The sequence below is a fragment of the Leopardus geoffroyi genome, chromosome B4 (genome assembly GCF_018350155.1).
Source record: "Leopardus geoffroyi isolate Oge1 chromosome B4, O.geoffroyi_Oge1_pat1.0, whole genome shotgun sequence".
NCBI classification, from domain to species: domain Eukaryota; kingdom Metazoa; phylum Chordata; class Mammalia; order Carnivora; family Felidae; genus Leopardus; species Leopardus geoffroyi.
In genome coordinates, this window is record NC_059341.1 from 73,073,754 (window position 1) to 73,093,769 (window position 20,016).

Consider the following 20,016-nt stretch of genomic DNA (forward strand, 5'->3'; position numbering starts at 1 on the left):
GTTTTCATCAAATTTGGGAAACTTTCAGTTGTTACTTCTTCAGATAATTCTTTCTAACTCCTTTCTTTCCTTTCCTTCCCTTCTGGGACTCCCATTATGTGTATATTGGTATTGTTGATGGTGTCCTGTCTCTGAGTCTGGGTTCATTTTTCTTCATTCCTTTTTCTTTCTGTTACTCAGACTGAATAATCTCAGTAGACCTAGTTTTGAGTTAGCTGTTTTCTTTTCTAACAGTCATCTGCAGAGGAACCTCTCCAGTGAACTTTTCATTTTAATTATACTTTTGTATCTCTAGAATTTCTACTTGGTTCTTCTTAACAACTTTATTGATATTCTCTGCATGGTACAATGTTCACATAGTTAAGTCTTTAGCAGAGTTCCTATCAGTTCTTTGAACATAACGTTTAATTGCTTATTTTAAGTTTTTTGTTCAATAAGTCCAACTTCTGGATTTCCTCAAGGACAGTTTCTATTGACTCCTTTTTGCCCCTGTGTTATGACCAAAATTTTCTGTTTCTTTGTGTATCTCGTCATTTTCTGTGGAAAACTGGGCATTTTAAATTTTATAATGTGGCAGATCTAGAAATCCTATTTTCCCCTCTCTTCGCAGTTGTTGCTTCTATTGTCATCACTGCCACTGTTGCTGTTCACTTAGTTACTTTCCTGGACAAATTCTGTAAAGTCTTCATTCTTTGTTGTGTATGGCCATGAAGTTTGTATTCAATAAGCTTAGTTGTCAGCTAAGGGATAGTGATTCCTTTAAATGCTGGGAACCAGTCATTTGAGCCTTTGCCAGGTGACTCTGTGTATGTCTGTGGGGAATGCCCCCAGCACTTTAGTGGGCAGTTTGCACTTCTTCCTTAGCCTTTATTTCCTGCTTATGCAGAACCTCAAAGCCAACCAGAGAGGAGGGATTAAGGTTTTCTCAGGTCTTTCCTGGCCACCTGCACAGTCCTACATGTGCATATGGCCTTCTACAATCCTAGGAATTTGTTAGAACTTTTTGAAATCTCCCATGGATACCTCATTTCCCAATTTTTCCTTTTAGGTTTTTTGGTGGGCACCTTGTTAGCCCTTACTGGTGTTGCTGTCTTGGGCAGCTGTAATGTTAAATAATTTCTGCTAATGCTTTCAACAGACCCTCTGGGGATAGGATTGCTGGCACAGTAGGAGCTCTGAGACAGGTCAAAAATGACAAATCCTGAGAGTGGAGTTTTTCCAGGGAGCTTCCAGACTCATCAAATAGTGACAGTTCTCTGGGGATGGGTTTTTGGTAGCTTCAGATCACTTCTGCCTCCTTCAGTGGCTGCTATGCTACCATGGTCATGGGGCTATTGTCTAATAACACCACCGTTAGGCCAAGGATATGGGGATGGGGATAGGTCAAGTAAAAAGGTGACAAAGCTCACTATTTTTATGGAGATTTAGCTGTTTTTACTCCTCAGATTTCTGTAAGCCCTTGTTTAATTTCCAGAGTTCTGCAGAGGTTACTTTTGACAAATTTTGCCAGTGTTCTCATTGTGTTTATGAAGGAGCAGGTTTTTTCCAAGATCTTTATTCAGATATCCTAGAAGTGTTTTCCCTGCCCATTTGTTTTTAACTGAGTTATTTGCAAGGCTACCAAATTCTGCAACTCCAGTCCCATTCACATAGGAGTCCATCTTAATGACTTCTCCTAAGGGGAGCAGTTTACAACCTGTTGTAAGCTTGTTAGTTTTTTTCTTATTTGTAGGAATTATTTAAATACTCTAGTGAGGACTCCTTTGTCATTTTCATGTGTTGCAAAACTTCTACCAGTTTGTGGCTGTTTTTTTCTTCTCATCCATTATCCATTAAAGGTCTTTTAATGAAATTCTCACTTTTACACGACTTTGAACCTATCACGACTTTGAATATATCAGTATTTTCCTTTATGATTTATACTTTTTGGTTTCTCATTAGTGAAATTTCTTACCCTAACTCCTTTTTTTTTTTTTTTTTTTTTTTTTTTTAAACAAGTTCCTACTGCTACATTCCTGTTTTCTACTTGGAGTTGATTTATATGTGATAGGATTTAGGAGTTCAGTTTCACATTTTTCCATATAGATATTGGATTGCAGCAGCCCCACTTGTGGAAATGTCACTTCTGACCTTACTGGTTTGCTGGACCAGCCTTGCCCTAAGTCAGTTTCTGAATATGTAGAAGATTGTTTATGAATTCTATTTTTTTTTCTTGCTCAGCTTTTCTTAACTTATGTCAGTAGCACTTTGTTCATTAGGAATGTCTTGACTGTTCTGAGCCTTTTGCCCTTCTATTGAATTTATGGCTCAAATGGGGGATGAATAACATCTTCAGATATTGAGTCTTCCAAATTATGAACATGATGATGTGTCCATTTATATAGATCTTTTTCACTCGTTCAGAACAGTTTTATCATTTTCCCCCTATAAATCTTATACATCTTGAATTTGATTTATTCCTAGGCTCTTTATTTTTTTAAGCTGTTTAAAGATGGTATTTAAAACGATTAAGTCCTTATTGTTACAGATCTCTAGGGACATAATTCCTTTTACTGGCCCTATGTATATTTTGAATACCGATTCTGTGTCCAGCATCTTATCTTTGGTTTTCTTGACTTACTGTGCTGGCAAGGCCCTAACTGAAAAGAAGTAGTGATAACAGAACACTTCATCCTGATCCAAAGGAAATACTTTTAGCATTTTACCATTAAGTATAATGGGTTTTTTTATAGGTTTTATGTAGCAGCCTTTATTAGATTAATGAAGTTCAATTCTTTTCCTAGTTTTATGAGAATTTAGTTTTCTTATCACAAATGGGTGTTTGATTTTATGCTGCTAGAAAGGAAGTCATATTTATTAACATTTTTAAAAATTTTATTTTTCTCTTTTCTTTAGCAAAGAAGTTTGTCATCCTGATATTGGTGGCAAGATCATCATGTGTCCTCAGTGTGATAGGCTTTGTCCATTCTGGAAACTCAATATTACTTGCGAGTCCTCAAAGGTAATTTTTGTTATTCCCAACATTTGTAACTAATGAAAGATTTTTTTTTCTTCTAATAATTTTAGCATGGTCTGGAATTATTTTATTTCTCTGTGAAATTCAGAAAGGTAATATTCAACTAAACCTCCAAACATTCTGAAAGGTAGATATGTAATGCATGTGTTTATTCCTCTTTTACAGATAGTAAATTGAGATTAAAAGCCTTATCTAAAATCTTCAGGCAGGTCAGTGAGGAGCTGTGACATTGAAACTGTTAGAGTATTTGAAGTAATCAAAGCAGAAACCTCAAACCCACCTTATCTCATGAGTACTGTTTAATAGGTTTACTTATTGTAAGTATCTTCCTTAATTCAAATAAGTAGAAACCTGAAATTTGTACTAGTGTTTTCCCACTTTCAAAATGTACTGAAACTAGCTTGTTTTTTTGTTTTGTTTTGTTTTTAAACCTGCTTATCAGATTTAGGCCTTATCTATGAATATGCATAAGAAAGACTTTGTATATAAATGAGAACAGATATTCACTTTGTCCCAAAACATTCCCACAAAACACAAATGGTTCCCTTAAGTGTGCAGATGATCTTGAGCTATAGGACTTCTTAAAATCCAAGAGGCTTAGGACAAGTATTGAGCCTGGAGGTAGCTTAAGGAAAGGCATGCCTGAAACTCTAGCTGGGAAGAAAGATGGTCATCTTGCTTTGGAGAATTTTCCTGACAACTTTGACCTACTGTTCTCCCATGTTGTGATCTTTTCTCTATCCCCTTGTTCCACCATGAAAGCTTAGGAATCTTTAAATGATGTTAAAATATTCTGACCTACTCCATCTAAGTCTTATTGTAACTAAATATGTTCCTATTATAATGTCACTTTAAATTTTATATTTTACAAAATTCTTGAACTTATATGATCACTTTTTTTATGTTATCACTTTTGACACAGTAACCCTGTGAGATAGGCAAAACAGTTATTACATCCATTTTACAGATTAAAACACTGAGGATCTGAGAGATTAAATGATTTGCTCAAGTTACCTACCTAGCAGATGACAAAGCCAGAAATTGACAGCAAATCTGCGTTTCTTGCCATTACTGTGTTCTTCACCAGCTGACAGTAGTACCAACCACTTCACTCACAAATTGAACGCTATGTTTGAAAAAAATGTTCTGCTACTTAATTAAGATGATTGCAGGGTATTGTCGACACATGGATTTTTACACTTAACTTATGAATTAAAATAGATTTCAGTGCCTCTCCCCTAGAAACCAATGCAAGTCTAGACTATAAAAATCTGCCCTAGACCACACAAAGTAAGACTTAAAGGTAGCAGGAGGGAAGCTGCCTTCTGGCGATGTTGACTCATAAAGGTCACTAGTTAGTGCATATCCTTGGACACTGGATTTAAGGAAAATGCCAGTGATAATACCAGAAGCTAACTATACTCCACAGAGTACAATTGGAAATTCCATTTTCCTTAAATTCTCTTTCACTCACCACACCCCCATCTCTTCTCTCAGTTCTTCTTTTCCACCAACCCATCCTTAATTAAGGACATGACTTTCAAATCTGTCCCTGTGCACAGTTTTTTCCATTGTTTTGGAAAAAATGAATCTTTCATTCTATCCCAATTTCCTGAAGAATCCTTTGAGTCTTGTTAGAGTGACTTACAAAGGGAAGGAAACACATAAAAGAATATGAGTTAAAAGGATTACGTTTTTAAATTGTTAAAAAGGAGAAGAAAAGAGGAGCTTTTCATGCTTCTCTGTTGGCTGATTCAATCATCTATCTCATCATTCATACACTTATTTATGTATTCATTTCTACCTCTTTCTTTTGGAAAGAGCTGGAGTATTCGCTAATTAACATGAATGCTAAAAGGGTTAATAGATTAGAAAAAGGAAATTAGGATCAAGAAAGTGAGGGAAAAGTTATGGAAGTAATCAAGATTAATGTTGTTTTTGTGATTGAGCATTAAATAAGGCTCTTAGCTTTTTGGCTGGCAAGATAAAAGGGAAATGTAACTTAAAATATTTTCTTATAAAATACAGTTATAAAATTTTGATTTTGTTCCTTAGCAGGAAGAAAGCATAACAAATGGTCACTTTTCTAGATTTTTGTTGGTTCTTCTGCTTAAAATGGTCATGCCCTGCATTATGTAACCATCTCTTCCCTTCCCTCTTCCATGTGACTTAAGCAGCGTGCTGACTGGGGCTACTCAACACAGCTTTCCTTCTCTGTGCCATCCTGGCAAGTAAGCTAAGCTAAACTTTTTGCCGAGAAGGCCCCTTGCTTACCTGCTCCTCTGATTCCTGCCTATGGCAAATAGAGAGGCCAGTCATCTTGTTTTTTCTGCTGGGTCCTTGATCCTCACAAATATGGCAAAAAATGGTAACTTAATGCAGGCCACCTAATTCCCTCTCGTAACAGTACAAAGCACGTCTCTTGTCTTGAGCTGGGTGACTGGAGTGAACTCGGCATAAGCCATAAACCAGCTTTTTCTTGCTGCTTCTTTCTTTCTTTCTTTCTTTCTTTCTTTCTTTCTTTCTTTCTTTCTTTCTTTCTCTTTCTTTTCCTTTTCTTTTCTTTTCTTTTCTTTTCTTTTCTTTTCTTTCTTTTTTTTTTCTTTCTTTCTTCTCTCACTGACAAATAAGCTTCCACTGGCTTTTTCTCAGCATACTAGGACAAAGAATTCACAGGTAGGATTTTTTCTTTCTGGAGTAGGTAGTTAGAGGTGTCAAGGCAAGTAGGGAGGTATCAGATAGAGAGAAGCTTGCAATGATTCCTAAAAGAGTAGGGTTTAACAGGATCTGCAGTAATAGCCCTATAACACACAGAATAGTTTTGCATAAGATTTTTCTTATAATAATTTTCGCTGAGGGGTAAGGCATAACATTAAATGACAGTTTTGGTTCCATAAGAGTCAAAACTGAAAGATTTGAAATACTGGTCCATCATGGAATGCCAGGACGAGGAGAATAGGCAGAGAGGGGTGTTCCCCAAATGGCCACTCTTTTATTAATTCTGTCTTCCTTGAGCTGATTTTTGGGAGGAACCATTGGGTAACAGACAGTCCAGGATTATGCTTTCTGATCAGGGTCCAGATAGAGTATTGGGCATTTTTATGCTTTGGAAAACACACGTACAAGATGATGGTTAGGTGGATATTCTTTTGAAAATAACATAATATTTTGACATAGATGAACATTTACCCACTTGACATCATTATATAAAGGGCAACCAAAAAAGTTACTTAGAGTTTTCCTTAGAAGCAACTTTGAATTTTCTTTGGCAATTGAAGAGTTTGGGTTTTTGTTTTTGTTTTTTTTTTTTTTCATCCCATAGCTTCATTTTCTATGCAGTCTTCTTTACTCTATGATCTATTGTAAAGTTGACATTCTGCACATTTGCCACTTTTTCCAATACGTTTATACTTTATATATAGAGTTTTTAGGAGATGTAAAAATGTTCGCTAGTGAAAAATTAGTAACTAATTGAAGGATTTTCCAATAATCCATATAGGGAGTATTTAAATACTAGCAAAAAAAGAAAAAAAAAAGAAATTTAGCAGAATGAGTGAATAAAGCCTTCTTTGTGTAGGTGTATCATCTATTCATTCATGGTTGTTGTACCCACTGTAATGTCAGCGACAGCCCCTGTGCATCCTTAATCTAATGGAAACCTCTGTCATTGATGGTAGAAAGCCATAATTGGGTTTGGGGAAGCAGAGCTGTCCTTGGGCAGAGCTGTCTCAGAATAAACCCCAGCAGTGTGCTTTTCTCAACAAGAAAAGCAAGAATTCAGTAACTTACCCTCTGACCAGGATGAAATGATGATAAGATGCAAATTGTAAATCTAAAAGTTGCTTTGAGTTCGCTGTATTTTTAGAGCTATCCTACTTCAAGTTCACTATGACAGCTTATCGGGAGAGGCCATTATTCAGAAGTCTGATAGAGACTTTAAATGAAGTGGCATCTTAGCAGCTATGCCAATTTCTTTATCATGATGGGGAAAGATTCCATTGGAAAATGCACTGTGATAAATGCAGCAAAGGCTGTTTGCTCTCAAAACAATAAGAAATCCCATCTGTAAGTGTATAGTAGTATCTGCTTTAAAAGAAATTCAGACTAGAGAATACACAAAGCATTGCGTATTTGCTGAATTCTAGTGAGTAGAAAACATGATTAATTTATATGTCATTATTGTATTTTCCAGAAGTTGTGCATCTTTGACAGTTTTGGAACCCTAGTGTTTGCAGTATTTATGGGAGTATGGGGTAAGTTATTTTCCTTTTTTTTTTTTTTCCAGTTTACTTTTACATCTTAACATTAAAAAAAACAAACCTGAGATCGTATAGGCATCGAATTTAATAGCATTTCACAGTTTTATATAAGCTATCAAAGTAACCTTCTTTTTAGGACCTTGGATTCCCCAAGCTTCAGCTCCCTTAGAGCTCCATTTACAACTCTAAAGACCAATGTATGAATTACTGCATAAAAAACTACTTGAAAATATGGTTACTTAAAACACACATTTATTATTTCTCATGATTCTCTACATCAGCTGGGATGTTCTCCAGTCACATGCTGGCTCAGCTGATATCTGCAGTAAGCTAGCAGCTCCGCTGGGATAGATGGTCTGGCAGTCGCCAGTCTGGTTGGGTCTATGGGGCTCAGCTGGGCTGGCTAGTCTTGATCTACATGGTGTCTCATCCTCCAGTGAAGGTTCTTCACATGGTGGTTTTAGGGTTCCAAAGAGAAGCAAGAGAGGGCAAACCCCAATACACAGACATTTTTTGAGTCTGTTGTTGCATCAAGTTTGTGAATGTCCCATCAGCCAAAGTAGGTCATGGTCAAGCCAACAACAATGTGAGGAGGTCAGAGGACTGACTGTCCAAGGACTTGGATACAGGGAGACATGGTTCATTGGGAGCTATTATTGTAATAGTCCCCACAGCTGTGATCCACCCTGACTTTCATGGGGTTGGGGTTTTGGGGGAAGCCACAACACAGAGATTACAGGTAAGCTTTCTTCTTTATACTCTTTTATATGAGTGAGTATTTAATAAGTATATGTTACTATTATAATAGTAAATAATAATAATAAACTATTTAATAAATATAGTCCTAAAGAATATAATTCTTCTGTAGGTGCTTTAACACTGTAGTTGTATTATTTACTTTGAATAGCATCATTAATATAATGAGGCAATTACCATTTTCTTTAAATGCAGACATTTAACTGTTTAATTGACATAAATGTTCTACCATAGAAGAAAAAAATTCCATTTTCACAGACAAATGTGCTTCCAGTTTTATTGTGTAAGTCAAGGGGGAGCTAGAGCTCAGGTTATATAGATAGCTGGGAGAGGAACATGACTCGGGTCTCTTAGTCTTGAGAAAATGACACATGAACACATGCAGCTCACGAAACAGTTCTTCCTCAGTGTCCTTGAGAGCGTTTCTCTTTCACAGTGGTTATGCCTATTAGAAGTCACCAAATGGATCCCAGAACAGATGATCCAATAGTTCTGGGCACTGTTTACAGATTAGTTGCCGCTCCTGGGGAAAGTAAACTATAAGATGGCCAAACTTACCTACAAAGTTATTGTCCTGCAGACATTTACCTATGTTTTGGCTACAGACCAAACACTAGCTAATATTTGACACATAGAATAAAGATCAAATTCGTGCATCAAGATCCTCTTTACCCCTCCATTGTAAAATATGTTTCTTTTGGGGCACCTGGATGGCTCAGTTGGTTAAGCGTCTGACTTCGGCTCAGGTCATGATCTCGTGGTCTGTGAGTTGGAGCTGTGCATCGGGCACTGTGCTGGCAGCTCGGAGCCTGGAGCCTGCTTCAGACTGTGTCTCAGTCTCTCTGCCTCTCCCTGCTCACGCTCTCTCTCTCTCTCCCTCTCTCTCAAAAATAAATGAATGCTAAAAAAATAAGTTTTTTTAAATATGTCATTTTTATCCTCCCCCTAGTAAGAGCAGAGGTACCGAACACCTGGGTGATGGTCCTTTTAACAAACCAGCACTGATTTGTAAAGTATAAAATTCTGACACATCTGTTGAACTCCATACATATCCTAATGCATGTTGACAGCCCTAATTTAGAAATACATTTTAAATAAAGCAAAAATTTATAAATTAATCTTGGCACTGCAAAGATAAACCTCAAATTTCCTAGCTGACTTTGCTTTCTGTGACCATCAACTCCACCATGTTTGTAGAACTGACTTAAGCATATGCAGCTGACTTTATTTCATCAGATTTTAGGATTCAGAAAACATTTCAACACTGCTTGTAGCAGCATATGTGCATCTTTAAGGATATGTATGTATGATGAAGTCTTTATTTTTAAAGTGTATCGTATTGCTTTTCCTGTTACCTCTGCCCTTATGATAACCGCTGCTGTGAACCTTGTTACAGGAAATCAGAAATTGTAGAACCAAAGAGGCTGGAGGACCATGTGAAGTCTTTTATATCACTACCATTCATATTCCTCTAGCATCTCTTGTGTGCCCAGGTCTATTAGAGTATTGTTAGTGGTTTTGGCTCCCTCAGAACTCTAAAAGTTGAGGGCTGTAAGCCTTTTGTAGTAAATGTAGCACCAACCATATACTTACCTGAAAAATGTCCACCCTTTTAGGCCAAGCCAGCCCACCCATTCATACTGACTTGGAGTCCTAAACCCATGGCGGAAGTACCAGTTGCTAACATATCTGCTCCTCCTCATTCCTTATTGCTCCTTACCTCCTTCCATTGGATTCTCCCTGGCTCCAGGCTCTTGGCTGCATGGCTGCATGGCTGCAGTTTTTAATTTTCACCTTGGAGTCTTGGCTGGGCCTAGTGATGTCCAGAAAAACACCAGACACTTGGCTTATGGGGGGTGCTGGGGAGTCAGGAAGGCATTATCCTAACCAGCTACAGTTGGGGATCAGGAAACAGCTATAGCCAGTTAGTTCGAGAACTCACTCTACTGTTCCCACTGCATCCACACCAGCACAATAATGCCGCTCCTGCAGCCATCTCTGCCTCCATTCAACTCCGTTTCGGATTTAAGTGACACATAAATGCATCTGATGGGCATTTTATAAAATCATATCAGGAACCCCAGCTGCAAGAAAGTCTGAAGCCATGTGGTTTTTAATCTAGTCTTAGGAAGTTGGAATAGAGGCTGAGCAAAGCTCATCTATCTTACTACCTTTGTGAGTAAAGAGGTCTAACTCATTTCAAGGCCTCATAAAATATCCCTGCTCTCCAGCAGTAAACGTCTAGTGACTAGAACACTACCACGTGCTACAGTGTACCCCTTGTCCTTGGACACCGCTGGATGGCACCACCGATGCTGTATATGGCTCTCTTCTTCATGTGATGCATACTTTCTTTAGATGTAGTAATACCTTGATTAAGAGGACAAGCTGTTCTTGCTTCCCAAGGTCCTAGGCAGCCTTCCCTCTTCTCCATTACATGTCGATGTAAGAGCCCTGTGTCTCTCTAGTCAATAAGTGCCTCATGGTGTGTGGTTTGCCAGAGAACATAGGTGCAGTGCTCCCCGCCAGAGGAAGAGCGATCCAAAGACACAGGACAGGAAATTCCTTTCTGACATCAAGCACAGTCACCCGAAGCCCTGGTGCTCTGGGCTCCCCAGCAATGTGCATCGGCAGTGTTGTGGCCCATGAGCAGTCTAAAACCTTGAGTGGTTATTATACGTTACCAGTGTCTCCATGGACCCTGAGAACTAATGCCCAAGGGTTTTGTAGACTTCACCCTCCAATGTCCCGCCTAGCTAAGGAGCAGGCAGCTTGAGGCAATACCACATGGTGAGGAAGCAGAGCTTGGGTTCTGGAGCCAAGAATTCCTGGGTTTGATTCCTGCCTCCAAAACTGTAACCTCGGGCAAGTATTTTAACCTTTCTGTGCCTCTCTCTCTTTGTGTCTAAAATGAGGAGAGTGATAGTTACCGTAGAGGGGTGTGAGGGCTTTTACCTATGTCATTAAGTTCATAACAGCCCTGTGAGGTAGGTCTTCTTGCCCCCCATTTTACAGAAAGGGAAGGGGGGGGGCTCAGAAAGTTGGAACATTTTGACCAGGAGTTACACATCTGATAATTGTTGGAACCAGAATTTGAACTTGATTCCAACATCTGGGTTATTTCTACTCTCACTCATTGTTACTGGAAACTTAGTAAAGTTAAACACCGCTGGGAAGTGAGTGCTTTCCCGATTTCGGTTGTCTTCACCACTGGGGAGTGCTCAGTTCATGCCACTAGCAGCCACTTCCCAGGGTCTCCTTCTTTATCTCTGGCTGCCCACCTGAGATCTGCAGGATGTCAGGCCAGCCTCTCTCTGCTCTCTACTCTGGCGATTCTCAACTCTGACTGATGTTAGACCTTTGAGACAAAACAAAACACAATGTTCATGCCCCTATTCTAGTCCAATATAATCAGAAACTCAGGGATGGTGCCTGGGCTCACTGTTGTTTTTTTTAAAGTTCCCAAATGCTTCTCATGTGCAGCCAGGATGAGGCCCACCCCTCTACACCTCATTTAGTGATCTCATCCATGCCTGGCCTCAGTTACTACTATAAAAAGTATCCGGTTCAGGGGCACCTGGGTGGCTCAGTCATTTAAGCATCTGACTCTTGATTTCAGCTCAGGTCATGATCCCATGGTTCGTGAGTTTGAGTCCTTCATCAGGCTCTGCGCTGACAGTGTGGAGTCTGCTTAAGAGTCTCTCTTTCTCTCTTTCTCTCTCTCTCTCTCTCTCTCTCTCTCTCTCTCTCTCTGCCTTGCTCACGCTCTCTCTCTTTCAAAATAAATAAACTTAAAAAAAAAAAAAAGTTCCTGGCATACCCTAGATCTTTCTCCCAAGTTGTAGACTTTTACATACCTACTAGACATCTTTTCTGTGGCCCAGAGGCACCTGGTTAGAACCAAACCTGTTGCCTTCTTGGACTCACTCCTCTTATAGCCCTTCACATTGTGGGGTATGGCACTAGAATTTAGGACATTGCCCAAGCCAGAAACATGGCATCCTAGACCTCTTCCTTCCCTTTACATACCTGCATCTTTCCAACCATTCTTCCTGCCAAATGTGCTATCTTCTCTCACCTCCCCACCTAAGCAATCAGGTCTCCCTGCCTCTAGTCTCCAGACCACCTGCAATATCCCCTCTTCCTTTAAGTTACAACCTGAACTTCTTTCAAGGCATAGAGTCCTTTGTGATGTGCCCCGGCGATCTCTCCACTGGCTGCCCCAACCTTCCTCATTATACCTTGCACCCACTTCCAGATATTTGCAGTTTCTGGAAAGTATCTGAGTCTCTGGCTTCCTTGCCTGTGCATGCACAGCTCCCAGGGGAGATGACTTTAATATCCAACCTTCACCTGATCGAATCCAAGTCGGTCATCTCAGAGCGGTTGTAGTGGCCCCTTCTCTGGGAGAGCCTCAACTACTCGTTGGTCACTCACCCAGAGCTACCTGTGCTTTTATCCTGACCCCCTCCCCCACTAGTCTCTGATAACTATCATTTCACCATCATTCCTACACACCTAGGAGCTCCTTGAAGCACGGCCTGTATCTTGTTTCTCTTTATTCTCCACACATAAAAATACTTGTGTGCGGAACAGTGGTAAATCCAGAATTTCTATATAGGAAGAACTTAGGGGTACCAGTCTGATTGAAAGAAGGACAACTGGGTGGCTCAGTCGGTTGAGCGTCTTGACTTCGGCTCAGGTCATGATCTCATGGTTCATGAGTTCGAGCCCTGCATCGGGCTCTGTGCTGACAGCTGAGAGCCTGGAACCTGCTTCTGATTCTGTGTCTCCCTCTCTCTCTGCCCCTCCCCTGTTTCCCTCCCTCCCTCCCTCTCTCTCTCTCTCTTTCTCTCTCTCTCTCTCTCAAAGGATAAACATTAAAAAAAATTTTATAAAAAAGAAAGAAGGGTCTATGGGATTTACCGTGAAACTGTATTTTCAATCAACATTTAATGTTGTTTTTATTTAGTATTTTAAGTTTGAGGTCTTAAAAGATAAAGAGTTCTAAAAATTATTTCATTCATATTTCACACAAGATTGAGAAAAGCATCATTTTTGCATATTTAAGAATATTGTTTTAATCCGGGGTGGCTTGGGTGGTGGTAAATAGAGATTTAGGGACTACTAAAGTTTCCCCCCCACCAGGCTCTTAGGAAAGAAGAGAGGGAAAGGGATGTAGGGAAGAACAGGCTGAAGGATGGATGGACCATAAACTGTTTTTGAATTATGGCAGTTATTTGTGTTTTTTACTTGGCAACAACATGCTGGTAGCAGATGTTCTAGCGTTAGACACACTCACGTGCCTTCTGACCATCGTGTTGTTGTTACCTTTCCGGTGGCTATAGTCTGTTTTCACAAGCTGAGTAAATTATCAACATCATCTTTATAAAAGTATCTTGTTTTTCTCTTCTAAATCATAGTATCACCTACTAGATTAGGTTTTATTGACCGTGTACAAAAGTGTTATGATGAGTAATTATAATGATTAATAATTCAGGACAGCTTTGTTGACGGTCCCCATGCTCCTGTTCTCTCTCTGTTAGTAACCTTGTTCCTGGAGTTTTGGAAGCGGCGCCAGGCAGAACTGGAGTACGAATGGGACACTGTTGAGTTACAGCAGGAGGAGCAAGCCCGGCCAGAATATGAGGCCCGGTGCACTCACGTGGTGATCAACGAGATCACTCAGGTAAAGTGGACGTTAGGTCGATGTACTAGCCTGTTTATTACAGCAGTTCGCAGCTTTGGTGGCATATTGTAATCACCTGGGTACCTTAAAAAATACCGATGCCTGGAACCCATCACTGCGTGCCCTGATGGTACTTGGTGGCCTGGGGTGCGTTCCAGGCACAGGGATTTTTTTAAAGCTTCCCTGGTGATTCTAATGTGCAGCCAAGCCAAAGAAGTATCGCTTAGAACAGTGGACATGGGAGATAAATGTGACCCTTCTTTGTTGTTACCTTTCCCGTGGCTATAGTCTGTTTCCACAAGTTGAGTAAATTATCAACATCCTCTTTAAAAAAAAAAAAAGTAACTTGTTTTTCTCTTTTAAATCGTAGTATCACCTACTAGATTAGGTTTTATTGACCTAATCTAAAGTAAAAGTGGGGGGAAAAAATTAGACCCTGACTTAAAATGTAGAAGAAAAGATGCATTGGTTTGTGTCCTTTCATTCCGGTAAAAAATGCAGAAAAGAAAAATCAGACTCCATGAGCTCGTTGTATAGGGAAGGATGCATTGGATTTTTTGGTTGATTCTCAGTTTTTCACATGCACCTTCATTATTACAGCCCCTTTTTCATCCTAGACCAGCTACCCTTTGTGCTGCACTAAAGCCTCAGCCACTGCTCCACCTTCTGGTTGGGATGCACGCGAGACTGTGCGGCTGTCATCCTCAAGTTGTAGAAAGACTAGAGGAAGAAGGGAAACAGTTGTTGAAGTCCAACTATGTTTAGGCCTGTGCTAGGCATTTTATATAATTGGAAAGGTAAATTCCTTCTACTGCAAAAATAAAAATAAAACAAAGCTATACCTCTCTGTAGAAACATTCCAAAGCCAGTGGAAGATAATTTTTGAGTCATCTGCATTAGTGCTCTTTTCCATCAACACAGAAAATTTAGAGCTGATTGTTCTTGCAGTCATCAGCATAAGGAGAGTCAGTTCTGAGTACGAATAATTCTTGGAAAGAAAATGCTTTTAACAAGAGCATCTGAAAATGTCCCCAAGTATAGATTTTATAAATTGAATCAGAGATTTACAGAAGGCCGACACTAAAAGGGACTGGAGGGAGCAGTTCAACCTCCTCATTTTATAAATGGAAAAAAAATGAGGTTCAGTTATCAACAGAAGGTGACGTTTGTCTTTTACAGTGTAACAAGCTTCCAGCGATTCCCATTTTGTATAGTTCTCACTGTTTACTATGGAAGAGGATGGGGTCAAACCATGTGCTGTTGAAGGACAGCACATTCAGAAATGAAGGCAGAAACTTACATAAAATTAGATGTTGAAAACACCTTTTAAATACTAGGGTAGAAAAAGCTTATAATATTGGCAACAGAAAAGGTGCTGAAGAAAGACAATTTGGTAATTTAAAATTGCCAACGAATAAGTTAAATTTCCGTTGAAACATAGCTTGTTAAAAAATTAAAGATGAAGGTTCATTTTTCTTTATCCTTTTTCCTCATTTTACTTTCATTGCTAATGCATACTCAATTAGGCTGTAGTGTGGTAATGAAGTCTTGGGAATGAGACTGCAAATCTAAACAGCAACTTACTAGCCGAATGATCTCCGACAAATTATTTAACTTTTCTGTGCCATAGCTTCCTCTATAAAACGGGATTGATAGAGTTGCTTCCTCACACGGTTGTGGTTAGGATTAATTGAGTTAATGTGCAGAACCTACTTAGAATAGTACCTGGCCTAGAGTAAATGTAAGTATTTGTGGCTACTATTATACTATAGCTACTCTTACAATCCAGGTAAATCTTGAGAAGTACTGATCTCCAGTCTTAAAAATTAAATATATTCTTATGAGTTATGGAAACTCTTAAAATTCAAAGCTATGCCAAATCAACATATAAAGCTCAACCAAGAAACACATAGTAGGTACCTAGTATTTGCAGACACCCGTGGAACTCACTGTCCTGCGTGGGCTCTGTGCCGTCATTGCCACCATTTCTAGAATCTGAGACAAGCTCAGGAATGTAGTTTACAGCTTAGCGTTGTCAGATAGACTCCTGAGCTGAGGTCACAGCAGACAAACGGTTCATTGTTCATGCTCACATTTTCAAAAACCATTAAAATGAGCACGTACTTGTTATGTGTATGTTTGAAATCAACAACAACAAAATGCAGTTATGAGTAAGGAGGCTGTTTGAAAACTAATTTTTACAAAAATTAAGCTTAGGATTTAGAGACCAATCAGGAGAAAAATCATTTCACCAGAGTAGACCTTTGATTGACTAAACTTTTTTTTTTTTTTTTTTTAGGAAGAAGAGCGTGTGCCCTTCACTACCTGGGGAAAATGTATCCGTATAACCCTCTGTGCAAGTGCTGTCTTATTCTGGGTAAATCAGTCACAGACTTTTTAATATCTAATTTTAAATATCCTGGAAACTGAAGGCACACTGGAAACTGGTAGTCTGATAGAAGTGTTTCTAGAGAACCACTCAGCCACCATGTGGAACAACTCTCAATATCTATCTGCTCACAGTGGTTCTTTCAGTTCCTTCCACCTCATGTGTTTAGATCAGATCAATGGTTCTGGATTTTCCATTTTCTGGTGAAGAGACCAAATGGGAGGCATTAAGAATTCTAAAATTTTCCAACAGTAATAGCTAAAATAAAATGTCTAGGGATAGCCTTAAAAGGATAATAGGAATTATCAGAGAAAATGTAAAAACTACTGAGAGATACAAAAGAAGACTTAAACAAATTATTGTAGATAAAAAGATAATATACCTAGATTATCAGGACTTTTGAAATTAATTTGGGGTTTATCATTAATAAAGTCATATTAGTAATATAATAATTAGTAATATATCAAGAATTTTATTGGCTCAAAAATAGCCGAATTAGAAAATAGGACATGAAGCCCAGATATGGGATCTCCTATCATTAACAATACACAAGAAGGGAGGCATTATAAATCAGTGGGATAAGTAAAGATTATTTAATAAATGGTGATGGAACACTTGTTAGCTACTTGGGAAAGATGGAAACCATATTATTAACATATATTGTAATTCCAGAAACAATCAAAAAGTAACACCATAAACTAGAAATAAATATGGGTGAATATGTAATCTCTAGATATAAAAAGACTTTCTAAACATAACAGCGATGGAAGAAGTTTCAGAGGAAAATATTTAAAGATTTCCACACATCCGGGCACCTTGGTGGCTCAGTCAGTTAAGCATCCTATTTTGGCTCAGGTCATGATCTCATGGTCCATGAGTTTGAGCCCCATATCAGGCACAGTGCTGACAGCCTGCTTCTGATTCTCTCCCTCTCTCTCTGCCTCTCTCCCACTTGCACTCGCTCTCTCTCTCAAAAAAAATAAATAAATAAACGTTAAAAAAAAAAACCTTTAAAGATTTCCACACATCAGAAGCGTTCTAAGCTTAAAACAACAGAAGAAATTTTTGTTAACCAATAGGGCAAATGTTTACTATATTCAATACATAAAAAGTCCAGATCACTTGTAAGATAACACCAAAGATCTCAAGAGCTAAGGAGGCAGAGAACGTGAATACCCTTTCACAGAAGAAAAAACACCCTGGCAACTGTCAAGCCTCAATCCTAATTAAATCAGTGCACACTAAAATGAGATACAGTGTTTCACCTATCAGGTGATAAGGCTCAGTGTTTGTGAGGATGAAGTGCAGTCATCAGCTGCTCTCATACTAAGCTATGAAAATTTTAAGCTGCTTCTGGCCTTCTTAGCAGTATGACAGTAAGTATCAAGAGTCAAAAATATTCATGTGCTTTAATCCACAATTCAGCATGTAAAAATTTTTAATCAGGAACTCTTTCAAAATGGTAAAAGTTAGTAAAGATTAGTTACATACAGATTTATTACAATATATATATATATATTTATTTATATACATTATTATCCAGTAAAATCCTGGACTGCGAGTAACTTGTTCTGCAAGTGTTCCACAAGATGAGCATACATTTCTAACTTTAACTTGATAAACGAGGGATGTCTTGCATTATGAGTAGAAGGTGATGCCAAACATCACATGATCACAACTGAGCCAATGGTTCTTGAAATTCGCTTCGATATGCAAGTGCTTTGAATTACAGGCACGTTTCTGGAACGAACTATGCTCTCAGACCAAGGTTTTACTGTGTATATATAAAATCTGAGCCAAAATACTCTACTTCTAATCCTTCATACAGTAGAATATAGTGCGGCCATAAGAAAGTATGTCCATGAAAATATTTGACAACATGTGAAAATGTTATGGTTATGATAGGTTTAAGGAAAATACATAAAATAGTTTTTAATATGCAAACAATGCAGTTCTGAAGGAATTATGCCTGTATATAGTTAGTAGATACATTTTTTCTGTTTCTTTTTTTCCTTTATTTAAAAAAAAAAATTTAATGTTTGTTTATTTATTTTGAGATAGAATGCATGTGTGGGAGGGGCAGAGAGAGAGGGAGAGAGAGAATCCAAAGCAGATTCCACACTGTCAGCACAGAGCCCAATGTGAGACTCGAACTCACAAAACTGTGAGATCATGACCTGGGCCAACCAAGATCAAGAGTCCAGTGCTTAACCAACTGAGCCACCCAGGTACCCCTATAGTTAGGAGTCTTTCAATTATAGGTGACAGAAAATCAATCTCCAGTTGGTATAAACAACAATGATGACAACAAAATGAACCAATAAATGGTTCCTGTAACTAAAAAATCTCGGGTCTGATGTATGACTTCCATTAAGGATAGATACTGCAGCCCAGATGACATCAAGGGCTGTGTTTTGTTCTGTCATCATTCTCTGTTCACTGGTCTCCTGGCTTGGTGGGTGTAGGCACTACCTTATAGTCTCAAAATGGCCGCAAGATTCCAGATCTCACATCCCATTCAAAACAAGAGAGGTCTCTGTTAGCAGCTTCCTTTATTGACAAGCTTCTCTTTCCCATGGACACTAGCAGATCTCTCCTCACATCTCACTGAATTTTATTAAGATATTTCTCAATACTTGAATCACTTGCTGAGGCCAATAGGATGAGACACCTATTTGCCTCAAACCAATCAGGATCTACCTGTAAACCCTAGGGAGGAGGGGGTCAATCCAGCCCAAGCCATAGGACTGAAAATGGAGGAGGGATTATTCTCTCAAAGCACAATCTGGGTCTGCTTGTAAGTCTGGGAACAGGTTCAGGGCAGCAAACACAACCAGTGTCCAGTATAGAGTAATTTCAAATATTCCCTAATAAGCATATATTGAAGTTATAGCCGGAAAGATTCGTAAGGAACTTAAGAATGAAGATTCATAAGGACTTCCTTCTGTGAAGAAATACTGAACCTGTCAAGTACCCTGAAGAAGTATGAAAACATACCAAGTTTATAAAAGCTCTGAAAAGAATGAGAATTCATTTCATAAACCATGTAGGAAGCAGTGCCACGTAGAGTTTAGTGTGACTCCAGAGTCTTGGAGTAACTCAGTTCTTTTCACTTATTAGTTGCTTAATTTGGGTCAAAGTCTTATTCTCTGTGTCTCTTTTTCTTTGTAAAAGATACAATACTACTTACCTCACAGGACTGTTGAGGATTTTAAAAATATGTGCTGAGTTGAATAGTAAAATTAAAAATCTCAGCCATTATAATTAATAATTTAAAAATTATTATGGAGATATTTTAATTTTTTTTAATTTATTTTTTGTGAGAGAGAGAGAGAGAGAGGAAGAGAATCCCAAGCAGGCTTCACACTGTCCGCACAGACCCCGATGCAGGGCTTAAACCCACAAACCGTGACATCATGACCTGTGCCAAAGTCAGGAGTCAGACGCTTAACCGACTGAGCCACCCAGGCACCCCTATGGAGATATATATTTTTTAAATATGTACCATTTAGGGGCGCCTGAGTGGTTCCGTTGGTTGAGCAGCCAATGTTAATTTCAACTCAGGTCATGATCCCAGGGTCATGGGATGGAGCCCCATGTCGGGTTCCGTGCTCAGAATGGAACCTGCTTGGCATTCTCTCTCTCTCTCTCTCTCTCTCTCTCTCTCTCAAAAAATAAAATAAAGTAAAATATATACACTTTAAATGGCCCGCATTTGTTGTTCTCAGAGAGGAAGACTGGATATACCTTCTCTAATACATTTTCTTCAGCCTTGGCAAATTTTCACATGTACTCACACACATAAACATGTCATTCCTTTCACAAGCATTAAACCCTAACTGTAAGAAAGGAGATAATGAGCAAAATTATTGGAGGAAATATAATGCCTTCTGTACAAACTGATGGC

General features: G+C 38.8%; 1 protein-coding gene across 2 annotated transcripts in view; it reads left to right on the plus strand.

Annotated features, from left to right (window-relative positions):
- The window catches only part of ANO6 (anoctamin 6), a 198,490-nt gene that overhangs the window by 146,270 nt on the left and 32,204 nt on the right, over window positions 1-20,016 (plus strand). For both annotated transcript variants that reach the window (XM_045464998.1, XM_045464997.1), the window contains 4 exons: window positions 2,896-3,001; window positions 7,209-7,269; window positions 13,578-13,720; window positions 16,020-16,097. In XM_045464998.1, the coding sequence (XP_045320954.1) occupies window positions 2,896-3,001; window positions 7,209-7,269; window positions 13,578-13,720; window positions 16,020-16,097 (388 nt within the window). The remainder of the gene's footprint in view (window positions 1-2,895; window positions 3,002-7,208; window positions 7,270-13,577; window positions 13,721-16,019; window positions 16,098-20,016) is intronic.